Raw genomic sequence first — 19,200 nt, 5'->3', positions numbered from 1 at the left:
ACTACACTAAAGGGATGTAAAGGTGTTAACCCAGGCCGTAATAAAGTTGAGACTTAAGAAGCCTAACTGAGACTTTCTTCAATCTCATTTGCAATGTTTTGTATGGCTTAGATAGTCCTTACTTTACAGAAAAAATACTTATTAAATAATTTCCTTAAATGTTCTACATGATCGTATGAACCATAGGCGCATATATGGTTTTTCATTGGAATAACACTTTTTATCAAATACAATCATTAAGCACATCATTGATGAGCGTGCAGTGATAGATGATCTGTCTCAGAGAAACGGTACCAGGCCTGTAATGGTGAGGCTTTTACCCAGTAAAGTTAGCTGGGGCATCTTTCGGGTAGTCTTAGTAGCATCCTTTGGGCTTTGCCACTGGTAGATTTAGGCGTTATGCTGAGATTGTTTATATTCTTTCTTGGGAAAGTATCAAAAAACAGGCAGTGAACCTATGTCATAATTTTTTTTTTAAACTTTCCAAATGATCTTATGAACCATTAACAACTCATATATAAATGGTTTTTCATTAAAATAATACTTCATTTATAAATAGTGAACCGATCATGTATGAAAATACAATTATTAAGCACATTATAGATGAGCTTATTAATAAAGAATACAACATGTATAACTATGTTTATAAATGACTTACTAATGTGTATTAACGTAAGAACAATGGTTTATAAATGATGAATTAAAAATTTACTAAAACAACTGCTTCATAGTGTGTACTTAATAAAGAATAAAACATTTATAACTGTTTATGAATACTTACTAATGTGTATTAATGTATGAACAATGCTTTATAAATGATGAATTCCATATTTACTAATACTTAACTAATGCTTTATAGTGTGTAGTTATTATAAAGTGCTACCGTAGAATTTTACTCATGTTTTGTATGAACAATCTTGAAACTTGTAGCCATAGCTGTGAAATAAATGTAGTGGAGTAGAAATATAAAGTAGCATACATAGAAATACTAGTAAAGTAAGTACCTCAAATAGCTAATAATTACAATATTTGAGTAAGTGATTGAATGTTAATATTTCACCATTATTCAGAAAGTACACCAAAATGACTCATACAGTGTTTTGATTATGAAGGATTTATGATTTATAACAAGAGTATCCAAATGTGGATTATTTTTCCACTGAAGGCTGTGATGATAACAGAGTCTCTCAGGGCACCCTGAAGAATAATCTCTTGAGCTGTCACTACGCTATTTTTCAGATGCGTGGGGGCAAACTGATGATCTCTCACACCAGGAAGAACGATGCTGGCATGTATGTTTGTGTGGGAACAAATATGGTCGGAGAGAGGGACAGCGATCCTGCAGAGCTGGTGGTGTACGGTGAGTTTCTGATATTGATGCGGTAAATATTTTGTAGCGGCATGACATTTTGTGGCAGCATTAAGGAACATAAGCTGGATATGTTTAAAACCTGCAGAACGGCCTGTGTTGGTACGAAGGCCGGTGAACCAGGTGGTCATGGAGGAAGAGACTGTCGACTTCCTGTGTGAGGTCCATGGAGATCCCGCCCCCACTGTTCGATGGCGCAGAGAGGAAGGGGAGCTTCCTCGTGGGAGGTGAGAGTTACGGACATGAGCACAGACCAATTGAGAGTCAGACTGGTGATGCACATACAGCATCTTATGAGGCTGAATAAGAAATCCAGCTTTACCAAAGACAAGTCGTGTATTGGATTGTTAACACATGTGACCCAGAAAACATCTTCAGTTTCATTAATTCATGTCGTTCTATCAGTCTGCTAACATAAATTCATAAATGGCAGAGACCAAAAAGGATTCATTAGTTGGGAGAATCCTCCTGTGACCAGTTTCATTCTTTTTTCATCTAAACTCAGTATAATGTATATTTAGCTAAGCCTATTAAATAATAATTTTTTTTCCACTTTCTAAAACGTAATTTGAAAAACTCTAAAAATAATATTTACTTAGAACTAATCACTATACAGTATTGTGTATAGGTTAAAACATGCATTTTACACTGAATGTAGAGCTAAAGTTGATCTATCATATATTGTGCTATCATTTATTTTTTAATTAATTATTGCATATGATTTTTGTGATATTTTCACTCTGCAGTGCTGCTCTACATGAGCTTTTGGGTATATTGTCCCATTGTGGTGCTGACATTTACATCAATTAATGCCAAAAAGAATTATGTAGTGATAATGAAACATAAAGAAGATTAGATATTATTTCCTGAGTTAGTAGAGATTATTTTGAGAGAATAGTTCAGCAATTTGGGAAATCTCACTCATTTGCGAGAGTGAGATAAGAAAATCAATACCACAGTCGCTACAGCCAGCAGTCACTTAGCTTAGCTTTGCATAAAGGCTAGAAACATGGGGAAACAGCTAGCCTGGCTCTGTACAGAGGTAACATTTTATCTTGTTTGTTAATTAGTGAGCTTTAGAGGTGTGGCAGGCAGATTTTGTTACCTTTGGAAAGTGCCAGGATGTTTCAACCTGTTTCCAGTATTTATAGCTAAACATTTATAAAACTCTTATGTATTGATGCAATAACTTGGTTTAGATCATATCTCGAACACAGGCAGCAGTGTGTTCCACCCAGTCATCGGTCCAAACTTGTTGAATCGGACTTCCACAAGGTTCAATTTTAGGCCCTTTACTTTTTAGTTTATATATAAACGATCTACCTGACAGTTGAAAAAGGGTTAAATGCCAAATGTATGCAGATGACACAATTATATATGTCTCAGCAAAAACCCCTCAGATTGCAGCTGAGATGCTTTCAAAAGAACTGGACGGTGTATCACAGTGGCTCCGAAATAATCATCTGACCCTGAACTATGATAAAACAGTCTCTATGAGCTTTTCAATAAAAAGAAAGGTCAATGAAAATTTCAGAATAAAGATTGATGAGAAGGAGATAGATGAGGTACCTGAATTTAAATTTTTAGGGGTTACTTTAGATTCTCATCTAAAGTTTGATAGACATGTAAAGAGAATGTGCAGAACTGTCAGGACAAATTTAAACTGCTTCCGATGAATAAGACAATATATACCCCTTAAGGCAGCACAGCAGTTTATGCATTCTATGATATTTTCTCATTTATCGTATTGCATAACTGTTTGGGGTCAGGCCAACCAAACTACAATTACACCCATTAGGTCATTATATAAACAGGCACTAAAAGTAATGGACCAGAAATCTATAAGATGGCACCACTGCCTCATGCTACGGAAGCATAATATATTGAGTTTTGACAGTTTTGTAAATTTTTAATTTCTAAAACAAATTTTTAAGTGTGTGAATAACCTTGCACCAGAAATATTCTGTCAACTAGTAGAGAAACAAAAGAGCAGAATAAGAACTAGAGGCACAGTAAGTGGAAACTGTATAGCCGCAAAATGTAGAACAACATTTGGTCAGACATCGTTTTCAGTAAGGGGCATACATCTGTGGAACGCTTTACCATCCGAAATTAAACCATTGACAGAACTCAAGGTTTTTAATATACATTTAAAGCAATGATTGAAACTGAAACAACTCTGTGAACAATGACTATACAGGACACAATGCAATGCATACAAACATGATGTTGCATATGTTAGCATGCACAGACATATGCACACTTTTGTGTTCTTGTATTGTTTGTTGAGTAGACTCTGTTTATAGGTATTTCTACATCTACTTCAGTCCATATCTTATTTCATGTATGGGATGTATTTATTGTATGTATTTTAATGGTTGTAAATTTTAAACTCAATACTCTGTAATCTCTGTTTTAATTTTATAAGCCTAACCAGGGACAGGGGTTGCAAATTAGTCATGGCTAGAAACCTGTATGCATGGCATCTACTTTGTATTCTTTATAAAGCAATGTTCTATGCATTTGTCCCTGTCAAATAAACATTAAATAAATGTCAGTATGATAAATTTGAAACTTGAGACAGCAGTCTGTTAGCTTAGCATAAAGAGTGGAAATAGCTAGTCTGGCTTTGTACAAAGGAAACATAATCCGCATACCAGATAGAAGCCCCCTATCCATACAAAAAGTGTAAAAGAAAGTTTTCACTGGCTAGATGTTTGCCAGTTTCCTGCCTTTATGGTAAGCTAACCATCTCGCTTCAGCCTCATATTTACTGTAGGCTTCAGACATGAGAGTGGTATTGACCTTTTCATCTAACTCTCAGCGAGTAAGTGAATAAGCATATTTCCCAAAATGTTGAACTTTTACGGCAGTAGTGAGGTCGGATATGTTGGTTACCATTTTACAGATGACTTAATGGACATAAAGATAAATGGCGACTGCCTTTACAATTATATCATTGTGGTAACACCCTTGTCATAATGCCTCTTGTTCATATATCTGAAAACAAGCACATTGAGAGGATGTCAATTATTGTATTTGCATGTGCATGACAGCTCCATTTCCTGGCAACGTCCATGTTAGACTGTGCTCATGTGTATGTGAAGGTCTGGCTGTTCATCTGCAGTTATACAAAGGGCAGTATGCAGGGACTTATAATTACCTAATGATGCTATAAGGATTTTTATTTTATTTTTTATTTTTTTAAAGTGCTAGTCATATGTTTGTCAGCATAAATGTGCCCACATAGAGAGGATCAGGCAAGGTAGAGAACGGTTATAACCTTACGGTTAAATTCTGCTACAACAGTCAAACACCAGTGAAAGAATTTCCACTTTGAGAACAGGTAATTGTTGTTTTTCATGTTTGCAAAGAGCTAAATTATATACTCTCTTTCATCTTTGTCTTTTATCTTTTATCTTTAATTTTTTTTCATCTTTTGCTTCTATGGTTTATGAGCCTATGAAATAAAGTAACTTATACTGTTTTGATTCATTGTATCCCTAGATGAAGGCTGCTGAATTAGCTTTTTGTAGTCTGGTTGTATTTGGTAATAAATAATTATGCTCTGCAGAGTCCATCTTAACTTCATATTTAATCTACTGTTAATAGATAAATGCTGTTTTTCCTAAATCAAGTGAAAACTCCTTCAATGTATTAAGATTATCTCACTTGTTTGTAATTGTTTTTCAACTGTTTCAAGAATTTTCCTGGCTCCAGTGACTATCTATGGCAGATAAGCCACATTGTTCCACTCGTTTCAAGATAATATCACTTGATTGGTACAGGTTGATTGACAAGTACAAGGAATGACATTATCATCTACCACTGGCAGATTTTCTTCGCTTTCTGTAGATTAGTATGCTCATTTTTTTTTTTGCTTCTCTCTTAGATCTTTCATTATCTTTAATTTTTTCATTTCCAGGTTTGAAATCCGCAATGGCAACAGCCTCCGTTTGTTCCGCGTGAAAGAGCAGGATGAAGGGACATATACCTGTACATCTGAGAACAGTGTGGGCAAGACAGAGGCCTCAGCCATGTTGCAGGTCCATGGTAAGAAACACCTCATGTATATTGCATATCTGCGCGCATCTGACACACACACACACACACACACACACACACACACACACACACACACACACACATACACATACACATACACATACATACACACATACATACATACATACATACATACATACATACATACATACATACACATATATATATATATATATATATATATATATATATATATATAAAAATAAACACACACACACTTAGGCAAGCATATAAAAGCTCTCATACCTAGTGCCATACATACATACAGCCACATGGCAACAGTATCATGCAAATTCCCATTTCCTGTCCAGTGCTCTGTGTTTTTATACTAGGGTATCTTTGTGAGTCCCTGTCCAGTGGTGCTGCCAGGAGCTTATGCTAAACCGTATGGATTATGCCATTTGACAGATGTTTAGTAGATGTGTGCTGTAATTCAGTGCCAGATAGCAGTCCCAGTATTAATAAGACATGAGTCTCTACCTCTCTCTTCCTGTCTCTTTATCTCCCTTCTCTCGCCTCCACGCTCTTTGTCGCCCATTTTCTTTCTCTCTGTGTGTCTTGGTTTAAATAGTCTCAGACGACTTCATCCACTAATGCTTTTATCAGTGTAAATGAAATCCAAACCGAGCAGTGTTCCATTCTCTGTGCGCCTTTTTTTTTTTTTTCTTTCTTTTTTCCTTTTTGGCTCTTCTCCATGCCATCACTGGTTTTGTTTTGTAGCTCAGTTTTTCATCCATCTCATTAATTTTCCATCTCTCTCCATCATGTTTCAAACCCTATCATCATTCCAGTTGGCCCGTTCAGTAAGTTCACTTTCCATCTAATTCTTCTATAAAAAAAGACATGTGTTATGCTAATTTATTTTGTGCTCTCTTCTCTATGCTATTCTTAATGGTTTTTAAATCAATAAACAGTGCCTAATGGTGTAAATACGTTCTTCCATTAGGCACTGAGTTGTTGTCAACATGCCTGTTGCTGCAGTCAGGCATTAAGTAAGCCTCAGACACAGTGACTTAATGTATAGCAGATTAAGGACTTCTATCAAGCACACATCTGCTGTGTAGAGGGGAGTGTGCAGGATACTGTGACTCCATGTAAATCCCTGTCTCATTTGCAGCTACAAGGTTTTTAATTACAACTCAGTGGGAATCTTGGTCTTCGCTCTGAAATAAAGACATGGTTTGACATCAGGCTACATTACTAACTGTTTAAACTATTATTGTATAATTGATTATATTGTATAATTATACAGTAATGATTTAGCTTTTAGGACTATTAATGTTAATAATTTTGCATTGAGACATACATGTCCTTTTACATGGTGAATAATAAAACAGAGTTATTATTAAAGGGGGACTCCAGCCATTTAGAATTGCTCTTTACATTAGAGTGCCCCTTGAGAGACAGGGTAAAAAGATGATTTAAAAAAAATGGTCAGAATCATTGCTTCAAAGGCCTTTGTATGGATCAAACATCATGAATCCTACATTTCCCATAATGCAACTCTGTAGGATTTTTCATTTCAACCTCCATGCCCCTAGTTTGTAACACAATTTATGTTATAAATTTATAGTCTCAAGCTCATTACTGTTTTAAAATGCTGAATATAGATAGTATTATTACTAGTATTAGTTGTTATAGTAGCATCTCTTGTGTTAATAGTTTACTAATTTTAAGATTTTCTTCTATCTTTTGATCAAAAGATGGAAGAAAATCTCAAGTGTGTGTGTATGTAGTTCCCTCCAAAAGTATTGGAACGGTGAGGCAAATTCCTTTGTTTTGTTGTTCACTGAAGACATTTGGGTTTAAGATCAAAAGATCAGTATGAGACAAGAGTTTGGAATTTCAGCTCTGGTTTTGTGGTATTCAAACCTAGCTGTGTTAAACAACTCAGGACACACCACCCTTTGTTTAAACCCACCCATTTTTCAAGTGAGCAAAACTATTAGAACATGTGACTGACTTTTTTATTGCCCATGTGGTTCCTTTTAGGTTGATTGTCCAAACATTAAATAGCTCTGCATGACTAGTTTTCATCCTTGGTTCAAACCTATAAAGACTGCATTTCCTGTAAAGGAGGATAAATCAACATGAAGACCAGAGAGCTGTCTATGGGAGAAAAGCAAGCTATTGTCAAGCTGAGAAAAGAAGGAAAATCGACCAGAGTCATTGTACAAACATTGGGCATAGCAAGCACAACAATTTGGAATGTCTTGAAAAAGAAAGAAACTACTGGACTGATGAGACCAAGATTAATCTCTACCAAAGTGATGGAAAGGGCAAAGTGTGGAAAAAGAAAGGAACTGCTTATGATCCGAAGCATAGAAGCTCATCTGTGAATCATGGTGAAGGTAATGTCATGGCTTGGGCCTGCATGGCTGCTTCTGGAACAGGCTCCTTAATATTTATTGATGATATAACTGATGATGGTAGCAGCAGAATGAATTCAGAAGAGTACAAAAAACATTTTGTCTGACAATTTATGGAGAAATGCATTGAAACTAATCGGGAGGAAGTTTATCATGCAACAGGACAGTGACCCAAAGCACACTGCCAACAAAACAAAGGACTTCATCAGGGGGGGAAAGTAGAAGGTTTTAGACTGGCCAAGTCAATCACCTGACCTTAACCCAACAGAGCATGCATTTCACCTCCTTAAGAGGAGACTGAAGGGAGAAACACTTCGAAACAAACAAGAACTGAAAGAAGCTGCGGCAAAAGCCTGGAATAGTATCACAAATGAAGAATGCAACAGTTTGGTGATGTCGATGGGTCGCAGGCTTGAGGCAGTTATTGCAAGCAAGGGTTATGCCACCAAATATTAAATGTTATTTACTTAAGGATTATTTGTTACTTTACTTTTACTCACCTAAGAATGCTGTGGTCTAATACAAACGGTGATATGTCGTTGTTTAACACATCTAGATAATACCAGGAAATAAAAGCTGAAATACTGAACTTGTGTCCAAGCATTCCAGTATCCATGTATGTGGCATTGAGTCATAGGCTTTCTTGTAGTCAATCCAGGTGGTGCACAGATTGGTCTGCCTGGTCTTGCAGTCTCGTATTACTGCCCATTCCCTTCTGGGCCCTGTCCATGTATTGAGCCATGTGCCTACTCATCTTAGCCACTATGATGCCTGACAGGAGCTTCCATGTTGTGCAGAGGCAGGTTATTGGCTGGTAGTTGGATGGGATTGTTCCCTTCTGGGGGTCCTTCATGATCAGGACTGTCCGTCCTTGGGTTAACCATTCTGGGTGGGTCCCATCCATCAGCAGTTGGTTCATTTGTGTTGCCAGACGTTCATAAAGTGCAGTTAGTTTCTTCAGCCAGTAGGTGTGGATCATGTCAGGGCCTGGTGCTGTCCAGCTCTTCATACCTGCCACTCTTTCTTTGATGTCTGCCGTTGTAATGGTTACTGGATCTTGTTCTGGGACATTGCTGTGATCTGTTCTTAGATCCACTAGCCACTGTGCATTGGTGTTGTGGGATGCCTCTTTCTCCCATATGTTCTTCCAGTACTGTTCACTCTCAGCCCTGGGTGGATCTGATCTTGTGTTATTACCCACTGAGAGTACACTTTGGATGGTTCGGTGGAGAACATCCGGTTTATCCTCCTGGCTTCTGCTTCTCCCTTGTATCTCTTTAGGCGGGTAGCCAGAGCGGTAAGTTTTTGTTTGGCAGTCTCCAGAGCCTCAGATATCGACAGCTTGTTGTATTTCGTAGGTAGCTCTTTCCATGCACCTTTCTGTAGCTCTGACAGCTGACTAACCTCTCTTCGTGTTGCCTTGATCTTGGCCTCTAGCCTTCTCCTCCATGGGGGGAGCTCTTTGTGGCTTGTGGTGTTCATCTTATAGCCAAGCATCTCTAGGATAACTGTTGTTGTGGCGTGCATCAGCTCATTGGTCTCAGTTAAGGCTTTAGTAGGGATAGTATGTAATGCTGCATTCACATCTTCTAGCAGACTTTCAGAGGGTACGTTGTCACTTAGCCTTGGCAATCTTGGTCGTTGTACTTGAGGCTCCAGCTTGGTTATGATCTTCAATCGTAGGTCAGTTGCCCTTATGTTGAGTAATTCTGTGCCATAAGGGTTTGTTGTTATTGGGTTTTGGGACCCAATCTCTGAGTGGGTTTCGAAGCATCCATATATCTCATAGTCTCTGCATATAACCTCTCTCACCGGGATTGCTTGTATAGTAGCATTGCATCAGATCCATATTTTCTGCTCTAGTCCATGAATGTCTTGTTCCAGTAGCCCATTTGTCATCAGGTTGCCCTGGTTCCATTCATCACAAAGACTGGGTACGGATACCGGTTCCGAAGTGGAACAACCATCAGTCACCTTGTCTACATGAATGACATCAAGCTGTATGTCAGAAATGAGCGAGACATCGACTCACTGATCCACCCTACCTGGATCTACAGCAATGACACTGCAATGTCGTACGGACTGTGTGGTCGCATGGTATCAAAAAGAGGGAAAATAATCAGAACCGAGGGAGTTGAACTACCAGAAGGCCACATTACAAATGTTCAGGACATCTAGAAATACCTTGCGGTGCCGCAGGCTAACGGAAACCATGAAGAGGCAGCAAGAAAGTCCACCACAGCCAAACACCTACAGAAATTAAGGCAGGTCCTGAAAAGTCAGCTGAATGGGAAGAATCCGAGCCATCAACACATACGCCATGCCAGTCATCAGATATCCCGCTGGTATAATAAACTGGCCAAAGGAGGAGATAGATGCCACTGACATCAAGACAAGAGAGCTCCTCACAATGCATGGAGGGTTTCACCCCAAATCCAGCACCCTGAGAGTGTACACCAAGCGTAGCGAGGGAGGCCGAGGACTAGTAACTGTCAAAACCACTGTCCAGGATGAAACAACAAAGATCCAAGTGTACATCAGTAAGATGGCTCCCAAAGATGAAGGGCTTAGTGAATACCTCAGGCAGCAGAAACCCGAGGGTGAGTACAAGGAAGACAAAGAATCTTCATGGAAAGACAAGCTGCTGCACGGCATGTACCACAAGAAGTGGCTGATATCAAGAAATCCTACCAGTGGCTGGAAAAGGCTGGACTGCACAGGCTGCACAGGAACAGGTACTCAGTATAAAATCACTAGAGGTGGGGGTCTACCACACCAGGCAGGACCCCAGGTGCAGACTGGGCAAGGATGCCCCTGAGACAGTACACCACATAACCGGGAATAAGATGCAGGCAGGAAGTGCGTACATGGAACGCCATAACCAGGTAGCTGGCATAGTATACAGGAACATCTGCCATGAGTATGGACTGGAAGTCCCAAGGTCAAAATGGAAGACACCTCCTAAGGTAGTTGAGAATGACCGAGCTAAGATCCTGTGGGACTTCAAGATCCAGACTGACAAACTGGTGATGGCTAACCAAGCAGACATCGTGTTGATCGACAAACAGCAGAAGAAGGCTGCAGTGATAGATGTGGCAATCCCAAGCGACAGCAACATCAAGAAGAAGGAACACAATATGCTTGAGAAATACCAAGGGCTGAAAGAGGAGCTAGAAAAGATGTAGAAAGTAAGGGCAACAGTGGTGCCAGTGGTAATCGGAGCACTGGGGGCTGTGACCCCGAAACTGGGAGAGTGGCTACAGCAAATTCCAGGTAAAACATCAGAGGTCTCTGTCCAGAAGAGTGCAGTCCTAGGAACAGCTAAGATACTGCGCAGAACCCTCAAACTCCCAGGCCTCTGGTAGAGGACCCGAGCTTGAGGATGACCACCCCGCAAGGGGTGAGAGGGGGAATTTCTTACCCAAATCACACCTTGTTAGACAGATATTTAATTTAGGGTACATGATCCAGACGAACCTATCAAGAAATAAAATAAAATAATAAAATGCTATAAGTCATAAGACAAAGCGTATGAGACTAACACATGAGAGTTGTTTAGAAATTAGAGCAATGTCTCATGTCTAAATTCACAGAAATCAAAACACTGATTATGAAAATAAGACGTCTTCTGTTTTTGTGAACATGCTCATAGTAAGAGCATTAAGACACAACACAGATGACTCAGATCTCTTGTGTATTGAGCCAAATATGTGTTTGCGTGCTTGTGTGTGTGTAACTGCATATGCACTGCACAGAGATTTGTGATGAGGATGAATCCAGGCCGGAGAAACTTGTCATCCGACAGGCAGCATGAGCCAATTATTCAGATGGGAGGAAGAAGGCGGTGGTCAGTGTAAATCTACAGAGGGTGTGATTATGTAGCTAACGCAATGATCTGACCCGTGCTGGAAATTGCCAGCTCTGCCCAGACCTTTCCTGAAATAACTTAGTAAATGTCAAAAATCAGAACAGCTTGTACTGTGATGATTTGTTATTTTCAGAGGACATGGAGGTGATGTCTCATTAAAGATGAGAGGGCGATAGATAGATCAAAACACTCGGGAGGTTAAGAGACATCTCTTAATTCCTCCTTGCTGATGAGTGCTTTATTGAAACAGAAGTGGTGGAAAGTACCAATTTAGAGCTGTACTTCACTTTATCAGCAATCACTGCATGTTTTACCCCATTACATTTATCTTACAGCTACAGTTGCTAGTTTTGATTTTGATCTTATAAAATTCAATGCATTGTTATATATGTAACTAGTTATTCTCAATGCTTTTGACTTGTGAATGCAGCATTTAGTTTGGGCCTCTTGTCACATTTCAGATGTCTGTGAGAGTGATTCCCCTTCTAAACTTCAATGGAATTCAGAAAGCAGGAATTTGACACATTTTCATGCTGAAATAAGGCTTTTAATGGCCGGTCACACTCATTTTCCTCTTCCAGTACCACCTCAGATTGCCTCGAAGCCCCGAGACCAGATTGCCACCCAGGGGAGGAGCATCACCTTCCAATGCGGCACTACAGGAAACCCTCCACCTGCCATCTTCTGGCAGAAAGAGGGCAGCCAGGTAAGAGGCAGGGAACAAGAGATCCTCCAGTATTGCAGCAACAGCAAAATCCAGTACAGTAAATTCCTTTTTACAAAATCAGTGGATGAGTACGTATGGATACATTTACTTTCCACCAAGCCTCAGGTTGTTACTTATGTGTGAGTGCGGATTTTTCTAAACCTTACTTATCCTGATTTGTTCATCATATATCAGCAAGTAAGGTTTCACACGTTCTTTGTTCTAAAGGCGAGAAAGACTCCCCGCAACATGAACAGGTTTTGTCTGATTTAATCATATTTTTGCAGACACTTTTTTAGGTTGCCCACACTCTTCAAGACACATTTTTTTTTAAGCAAGAGGCGAACAGCACGTTTGTATTTGGCTCAAAGATATGAGTAGAGACAAAGTGTTGGAAAGCTTTGCGGTATTGCGTTGGTGAAAAATGTGTCTCCTGCTTGGGACCGCAGTGTAGGAGAGTAGTGGGGGGTGAAGAAGTACAAAAGAAGGAGGGAGAGGTGGCAGGAAGTACACCAGGTGTGGAAACTGCTTCTTCAGGGCAAACCTGCAGACAAACATTGTCCTCCTTCCATATTGTACGCAACTATAAATACCCTGTTGCTCAACAGCAGCTGGGATCACTGACATGGAGGAGCAGCTTCAGATGTTTTTAGAAGCTAGTTGGAGAGCAAACAGGAAGTTCGGCTACAGATTTTGTGAATAAGCTTCAGTCTGGAGGATGGTTGAGACATGGCTTGGCTGTTTTGTAGAGCTTTTTGCTGTATTTGGGGGATTATTTGTAGCCTTATAACCTTGGTCCCTCCACTAAAGTCTAAGCCTCTTAGAGGAATGAAATGGATGGATTGACTGGATTGACATGCATCCCCTCCCCCTTGTTCATATCCATCTCACTTGCAGAAAAACAGAATGGGACAGTAATGAAACATCTGTTAGTGGGCATCATCCCAAAAAACACCAAAACAAACCATTGCTTACAGCTTTGAACTTTGTTTTAGCCATTGTCGCTGCCATGTTGTTCTGTCTCTTTGGTCTGATATATCTATATTTATAACTATTGGATGAATTGACTTGAATTGAATTGAATTTGTAAAGACAATAACTGTTCCGAGGTGATGATGGTTCCTATTGACGTGGGTGATCCCCTAGTTTTCCTCTAGCGCCATGAGGTTGACACTTGTGGTTTAGCATGCTAACACGCTAAACTAAGATGATGAACTTGGTAAACATTTAACCTGGTAAATATCATAATTAGCATTGACACTGTGAGAATGTTAGCATGCTGACGTTGGTGTTTCATTTAGCTCTGTATACTTCTGTATAGTGTGAAGAACTGAAACATTTAATCAATTAGTTGATCAATAGAAAGTTAATCTACATTTTTTTATTATCACTTATTGTTTGCAAGCTTTCAAATGTTAATATGTGCTGTTTTTCTTCGTCTTCGATACTGTTAAATTGACTTTGGGTGTCTGTGAGGGATTTTTTCTTTTACTATTTTTTACCTGGAGATATTGACAGTAAATAAATAGACAGAGAAAATAATATACAGATTAACAACAAAACAACATATCCAACTAAATCTTTGATAACTAATTCATTCATTCATCAAAAAAGATGAGGATTTTGCTTTTTACTGTCTTATATCAGTGCAGAGTTAATATCTTTGGGTTTGTTAGTTACGCTTTAGCTTTGAAGATGTCACCTTGGGCTCTGGGAATTTTTCACAATTTACAGCTATAAACTAAAGGATCAATTGATTAACTGACAGACACACTGTAGCCTTAGACTCCATTTTCTGTCCTGCTGTCTGTTTGTGAGTTTAGATGTTGTTGTTTCCCGGCCAACCACCATCACAGTCTGGCCGTTACTCTGTCTCCATGAGCGGAGAACTGACCATTACTGATGTTCATCCCGAGGACTCTGGTTTCTACATCTGCCAGGCCATCAGTGTAGCAGGAAGCGTGCTGACCAAGGCGCTGCTGGAGGTAGAGGGAGGTGAGACTTCAGTCCACGCAGTCACGTTTCAACCCGGGGGAGGTTTATTCTTTATTATGCAGCCGCATCAGCTAATGAGGAGAAAACATATTAATTACCAAGTAGGTGCATAACAATAAGGCCCATAAAGAACGAAAAAGAACACAGTTAGAGACCCCATGCTGGAGGAGCAATGAATTTCAATGTTCTTTCTCAGGTAGCATGTAAGCACCAGAGTCTTTGCTCTCTATGCTTATGCTGTTTTTTTTCTGCCAACTAAGCATCTAAATAATTTTCACCCTTTGCACTGGCAAATTTACAGTCTTATTTTCTATAGGCACTTTTGAACAGCTTCCAAATAGTGTTTTTTCTTTACTGTATAGCTAATCAGAAGATAGATGACACCCCTAACATAATATTATGCCTCCTCACCCCTCAAACTGGTAGGTCCTTCGGGTCGTGTCCCGCCGATTATTCGCCAAGGCCCGGCCAATCAGACTGTGTCTCGGGGTGCGATGGCGCAGCTGCACTGCCGTGTAATCGGAGGGCCCTCAGCCAAGATTTCATGGGAGAAGGATGGAGAGAGACTTCAGGGAAATAAACCTCGACTGACCTTGATGGAGAACGGCACTTTGCAAATCACAGACATACAGGTTTGTGCACGTGTGTGTTATTTATTGGAAAGGGTATGAAAAGGATGAGATTTGAAAGGCATTTTCTCTTAAACTGCAAGAACAACTGGCCGATGGAAATGATAAAAAACTGCACAGAATACTGTAAACATTTCTGTCTGATCTCTGACCTCACTTTCTCGGCAGCCCACGTGACAGCATGCTCTTTTTTCCTTTTCCATTATAATTTCCGTTTTGGTTTGTAAAATTATGGTGAGGCTGAGTTTCAAAGACCAATCTCTCTAAGGCAGTGCATATCTCTGCAGCGCAATTATGTGCTCATGCGGTGTGTAATTGTAATGTTAATGAAGGCGCTTGTTTGTAAATGCTAATGTGTTCTGCTTTGATGGAAGAGCAGTCAGTAGCCCCTTTGTGCAATATCCCCACCTGGAGGTCAGTGAGTGCACGCAGGACAGAGAAAAGGCAGCATCATTTCTGTTAATTGACTGGCGATAGATGATTAATCATCTAACCGCCTTTTAATTAAACCTCCTGCCCTGACTATGCTTATTCACTTCCCACTCATCCTGTTTCTCTGGCTTTACTGCTCAGAAAACTTGGAGAATTATGGTCCAGTGCACCACAGAGGCGGGGGAAATCTGCCATGGCAATGTGCTCATTGGAACAGAAGACATGCATTAGTGTGGCATCAAGGGGATGACAAGAGAAAAAAAAAAGAGGGGAAATGGAGATGACGAGTTAGGGACTAAAAATATTTACCCTGCTGATGCTCCTACCCGCCATCAATATTTTAGCAGTAGTTGGGAGTCATCTAAAGAACTTCACCTGCCCGCACGCTGTGCTGTCTGTCAGCCAGAGGTCAACACTGTAGTGGATGATCTCATATGGTCTGATGATAGTTCCAGCAGACTGGCTCTCAGCCAGGACGGGGCTGGGGTGAACACCGACAGTGAAGCGGGCAGGCGTATACAGTTCATAATGTAGGCAGGAGAGCAGGTAGAGTAGAGCGTGGTGTGGTGCTTCATGGTTTAAGCTTTTAGAGCTACTGAGGCCGAGTTGATGACTACTGAGTGAAAATGTTATGTTTTAGCCATGTATGGATTACACTTGAATTTAAGGATGATGGTAAACTACACAGCAGCGGTCAAAGAAATATTCAGGTCCTTTACATAAAGCTGCTATAATAAATATTTTTCAAATGTCTACCACCCAACTCTGCAGTTCCCTTCAGCTCTAATGACCTTTTTGATATTTCAATGTTTAGGTTATATGACCCACAATGTTCCTGTTTTGTTCCACTCTCATTGGCACCAAGCAGATATTTTCAGTAAAAAAAACATCAGGCAGACAGCGTTACATAGTAACTGGTGACCATAGTGGAGCAGTTAGCAGCCAAAGAGCCATATATGTCCCCTAAGGAATTGGTGGAGACCAAACACGGAGGAAAAAGAGAGTGAAAATTAGACTCCCATTCATCGGGTGGACAGAAACATGACTCCAAATGAATGCTGATTCAGACGAGCTTAGCAACAGGTTCGCCATATCCCGTTGAAGAGGTGAGAATACATCAGCGTTGCTTACACCCTGTTTCAGCTGACCGCAAGTTGCCAAAAAATCAGTTACTGGGGGTTTAATGCTTTATTTTACAGGTCCCAAAGTTCCAAATAACTTCCTTTGTATGTCATTTGGTACTACTACTACTACTACTACTAATAATAATAATGATAATAAAATTAATAATAATGATAATAAAATGTAAATTTGATTAATAAACAAATCCAAGACGTTTTCACCAAAGAACTGTGTGTTGATGTGGTGAAATTATAAAGCGAAGAAGAAGACTGTCCTTTGCAATACTAATAATCAATTTCTTCTTCTTCTTGAATAATTTATTCATTAATTTATTAATTTTCTTTTCTATTATGTGCTATATGTTTGCCTTTGGACCAATTTAAATGTTTTGCATTTTCAGCTGACCTACTATACTGTGACTAATTATATCTAGTAATTATACCTGTCAGATAAATGTAGTGGAGTATAACATGCAGTATTTCCCTCTGAAATGTAGTAGAGTAGAAGTACAGAGTAACTCCAAATTGTATGTGGAGTAAATGTGCGATCTGCCAGATGGATTGAGTCTACATGATTTTGCTGTAGACATTCTTGATTTAAACATTCTTACAGATACCTAAATAGATCCTTAAAATATTAAAAAACTTGCTTGCAGCACTTGTTCTTTTTGCTTTTTTGGGGAGTGCCTGTCTCAAATGTTGACTGTTTAACAGGACACAGACTCTGGGATGTACACGTGCATGGTATCCAGCGCCACAGGGGAATCGAGCTGGAGTGGGATGTTGACTGTCAGAGGTACTCGCACCACTCACACTCTGTCTCTCTGTTACACTTCACACTCTGTCACTCTCACACTACACCTCCGTGCTCAGGAAACTACAGACTCCTACTGCCATTGTTCTTAAGAGCACAGTCTGTAGCCATTAAAGGACAAAATTCCACAATTTCAGCAGAATCAGTCTATTGTTGTGGTATAAAAAAATATATATATTTTTGTGTAACAGCAGATGGAGTTTCTTCAGTATCCAAAGTTTCTGAGTTCATCCAGCTTCCAGGGCCTCCGCAGAAGCCTGTTGTGACGGAGGTGACCAAAAACACTGTCACCCTCACATGGCAGTCCAACCCTCACGAAGGTGGGGCTGCTGTCACCTCCTACATCATCGAGGCCTTCAGGTATGCAGTGACACACGGATACAAGGTGGAAGTCCTACTCCCATTCCTGTAGTCTAGAAGGTTTTTGAGTACCATTTGGAGTAATTTTCATTGCATGCTGACAGTTTCTAATGTGAAATGAAAAAGAATCTGAAAACATTATTCTGTGTCACAAGGCAATTAAAACGTGTCTTTGACATGGATCACAAGGATAAATACTCATATGCAAGGATAAGTACTTATAAAGTAAAAACATAATAATAATGCATTACATTTATATAGCGCTTTATCATGGAAACTCAAAGCACTTCACAGTGAAGTGGGGAGGATTCACCTCAACTACCACCAATGTGTAGCACCCACCTGGGTGATGCACGGCAACCATTTAGCACCAGAACGCTCACCACACATCAGCTTGAGGCAGAGAGGGAGGGAAACATTGAGCCAATTACTACGGGGGATGATTAGATGGCCAGATGGCAAGAGCCAGGTTGGGAATTTCTGCCATGACACCGGGGAACCCCCTACTCTTTGCGACAAGTGCCATGGGATCTTTAATGACCACAATGAGTCAGGACCTCAATTTGACGTCTCACCCGAAGGACGGATTCAATTAAAAATACACATATAGAGCTAATAATTAATATAACAGTATTGAAAGCAGCTGTATAGGAAGTAACAAAGTGCAAAAACAGTTATGTACATGTGTTTATCATGTTAATTATAGTTGGGGTGAATAATAATAATGATGATATTAATATCTTTATTTACATAGCACCTTTTCTAACAAGGTTACAGGGTGCTGCACAAGTGAAAACAATAAAATTAAAAACAATAACCCAGAAGGAGCATGAGTAAGTATAAGTATAAACATCAGATAGAACAACCAGGTATAATCACACGATAAAAAAAGGGACATAAAAACACACTAAAGCACATAAAATAAAATTGGTTTGAATAAAAAGAGATCCACTGGCAGGCTTATTATAAATATACTAAGGACCATGTTATGAATAGGTACATATGGACTGAAAAGGTCACCAGTGTTAGATGACGCAAGACAATTAGTGGCCTTCTAAGTTACACAATAACATTTTCAAATAATTTCTAAAAGTAACAAGTAAAAGTTCACACTTCCTATTATAAATTATATAAATCCTGATTTTTAGTCCTAAATATGCATGAAACTCCAAAAACACCATATAAAATCTGTCATAAGATCTTCATAAGTGTCATAAGACCTCCATGCTTGCCTTTTGAGTAACTTTCTCAGGCTTCACGTACAACCGTTTTCACAGGCTATGTAATGCTATCAGACTAGTAAACTGTCTTTTACATGTGATATTGGTGGAATGCCCCTTTTTAATGTTAGTCTTAAAGCCACCTATCCAACTGCAACATTTGTTTGTTTAGTTTGCTATATTTGATAGCTGTTAGAGAACGAACAATGGAAAAGAAAAATGACTCATTATTATAATTATTATGATGTACCA

The 19,200-nt window shown here is 39.4% G+C and overlaps 1 protein-coding gene across 7 annotated transcripts in view; it reads left to right on the top strand.

Moving 5' to 3' along the window:
* The window catches only part of zgc:77784 (uncharacterized protein LOC402947 homolog), a 60,404-nt gene that overhangs the window by 22,764 nt on the left and 18,440 nt on the right, over nt 1-19,200 (top strand). For 6 of the 7 annotated variants that reach the window (XM_046074119.1, XM_046074120.1, XM_046074117.1 and 3 more), the window contains 8 exons: nt 1,240-1,360; nt 1,458-1,596; nt 5,295-5,422; nt 12,253-12,377; nt 14,201-14,372; nt 14,799-15,004; nt 17,269-17,350; nt 17,560-17,728. In XM_046074119.1, the coding sequence (XP_045930075.1) occupies nt 1,240-1,360; nt 1,458-1,596; nt 5,295-5,422; nt 12,253-12,377; nt 14,201-14,372; nt 14,799-15,004; nt 17,269-17,350; nt 17,560-17,728 (1,142 nt within the window). The remainder of the gene's footprint in view (nt 1-1,239; nt 1,361-1,457; nt 1,597-5,294; nt 5,423-12,252; nt 12,378-14,200; nt 14,373-14,798; nt 15,005-17,268; nt 17,351-17,559; nt 17,729-19,200) is intronic. The other variant, XM_046074118.1, reaches the window with a different exon arrangement.

Source organism: Micropterus dolomieu, linkage group LG17 (assembly GCF_021292245.1).
Source record: "Micropterus dolomieu isolate WLL.071019.BEF.003 ecotype Adirondacks linkage group LG17, ASM2129224v1, whole genome shotgun sequence".
In the NCBI taxonomy this organism is placed as follows: Eukaryota; Metazoa; Chordata; class Actinopteri; order Centrarchiformes; family Centrarchidae; genus Micropterus; species Micropterus dolomieu.
Note: the sequence above shows the minus strand (reverse complement) of the source record. Positions and strands in the feature narration are given on the sequence as shown.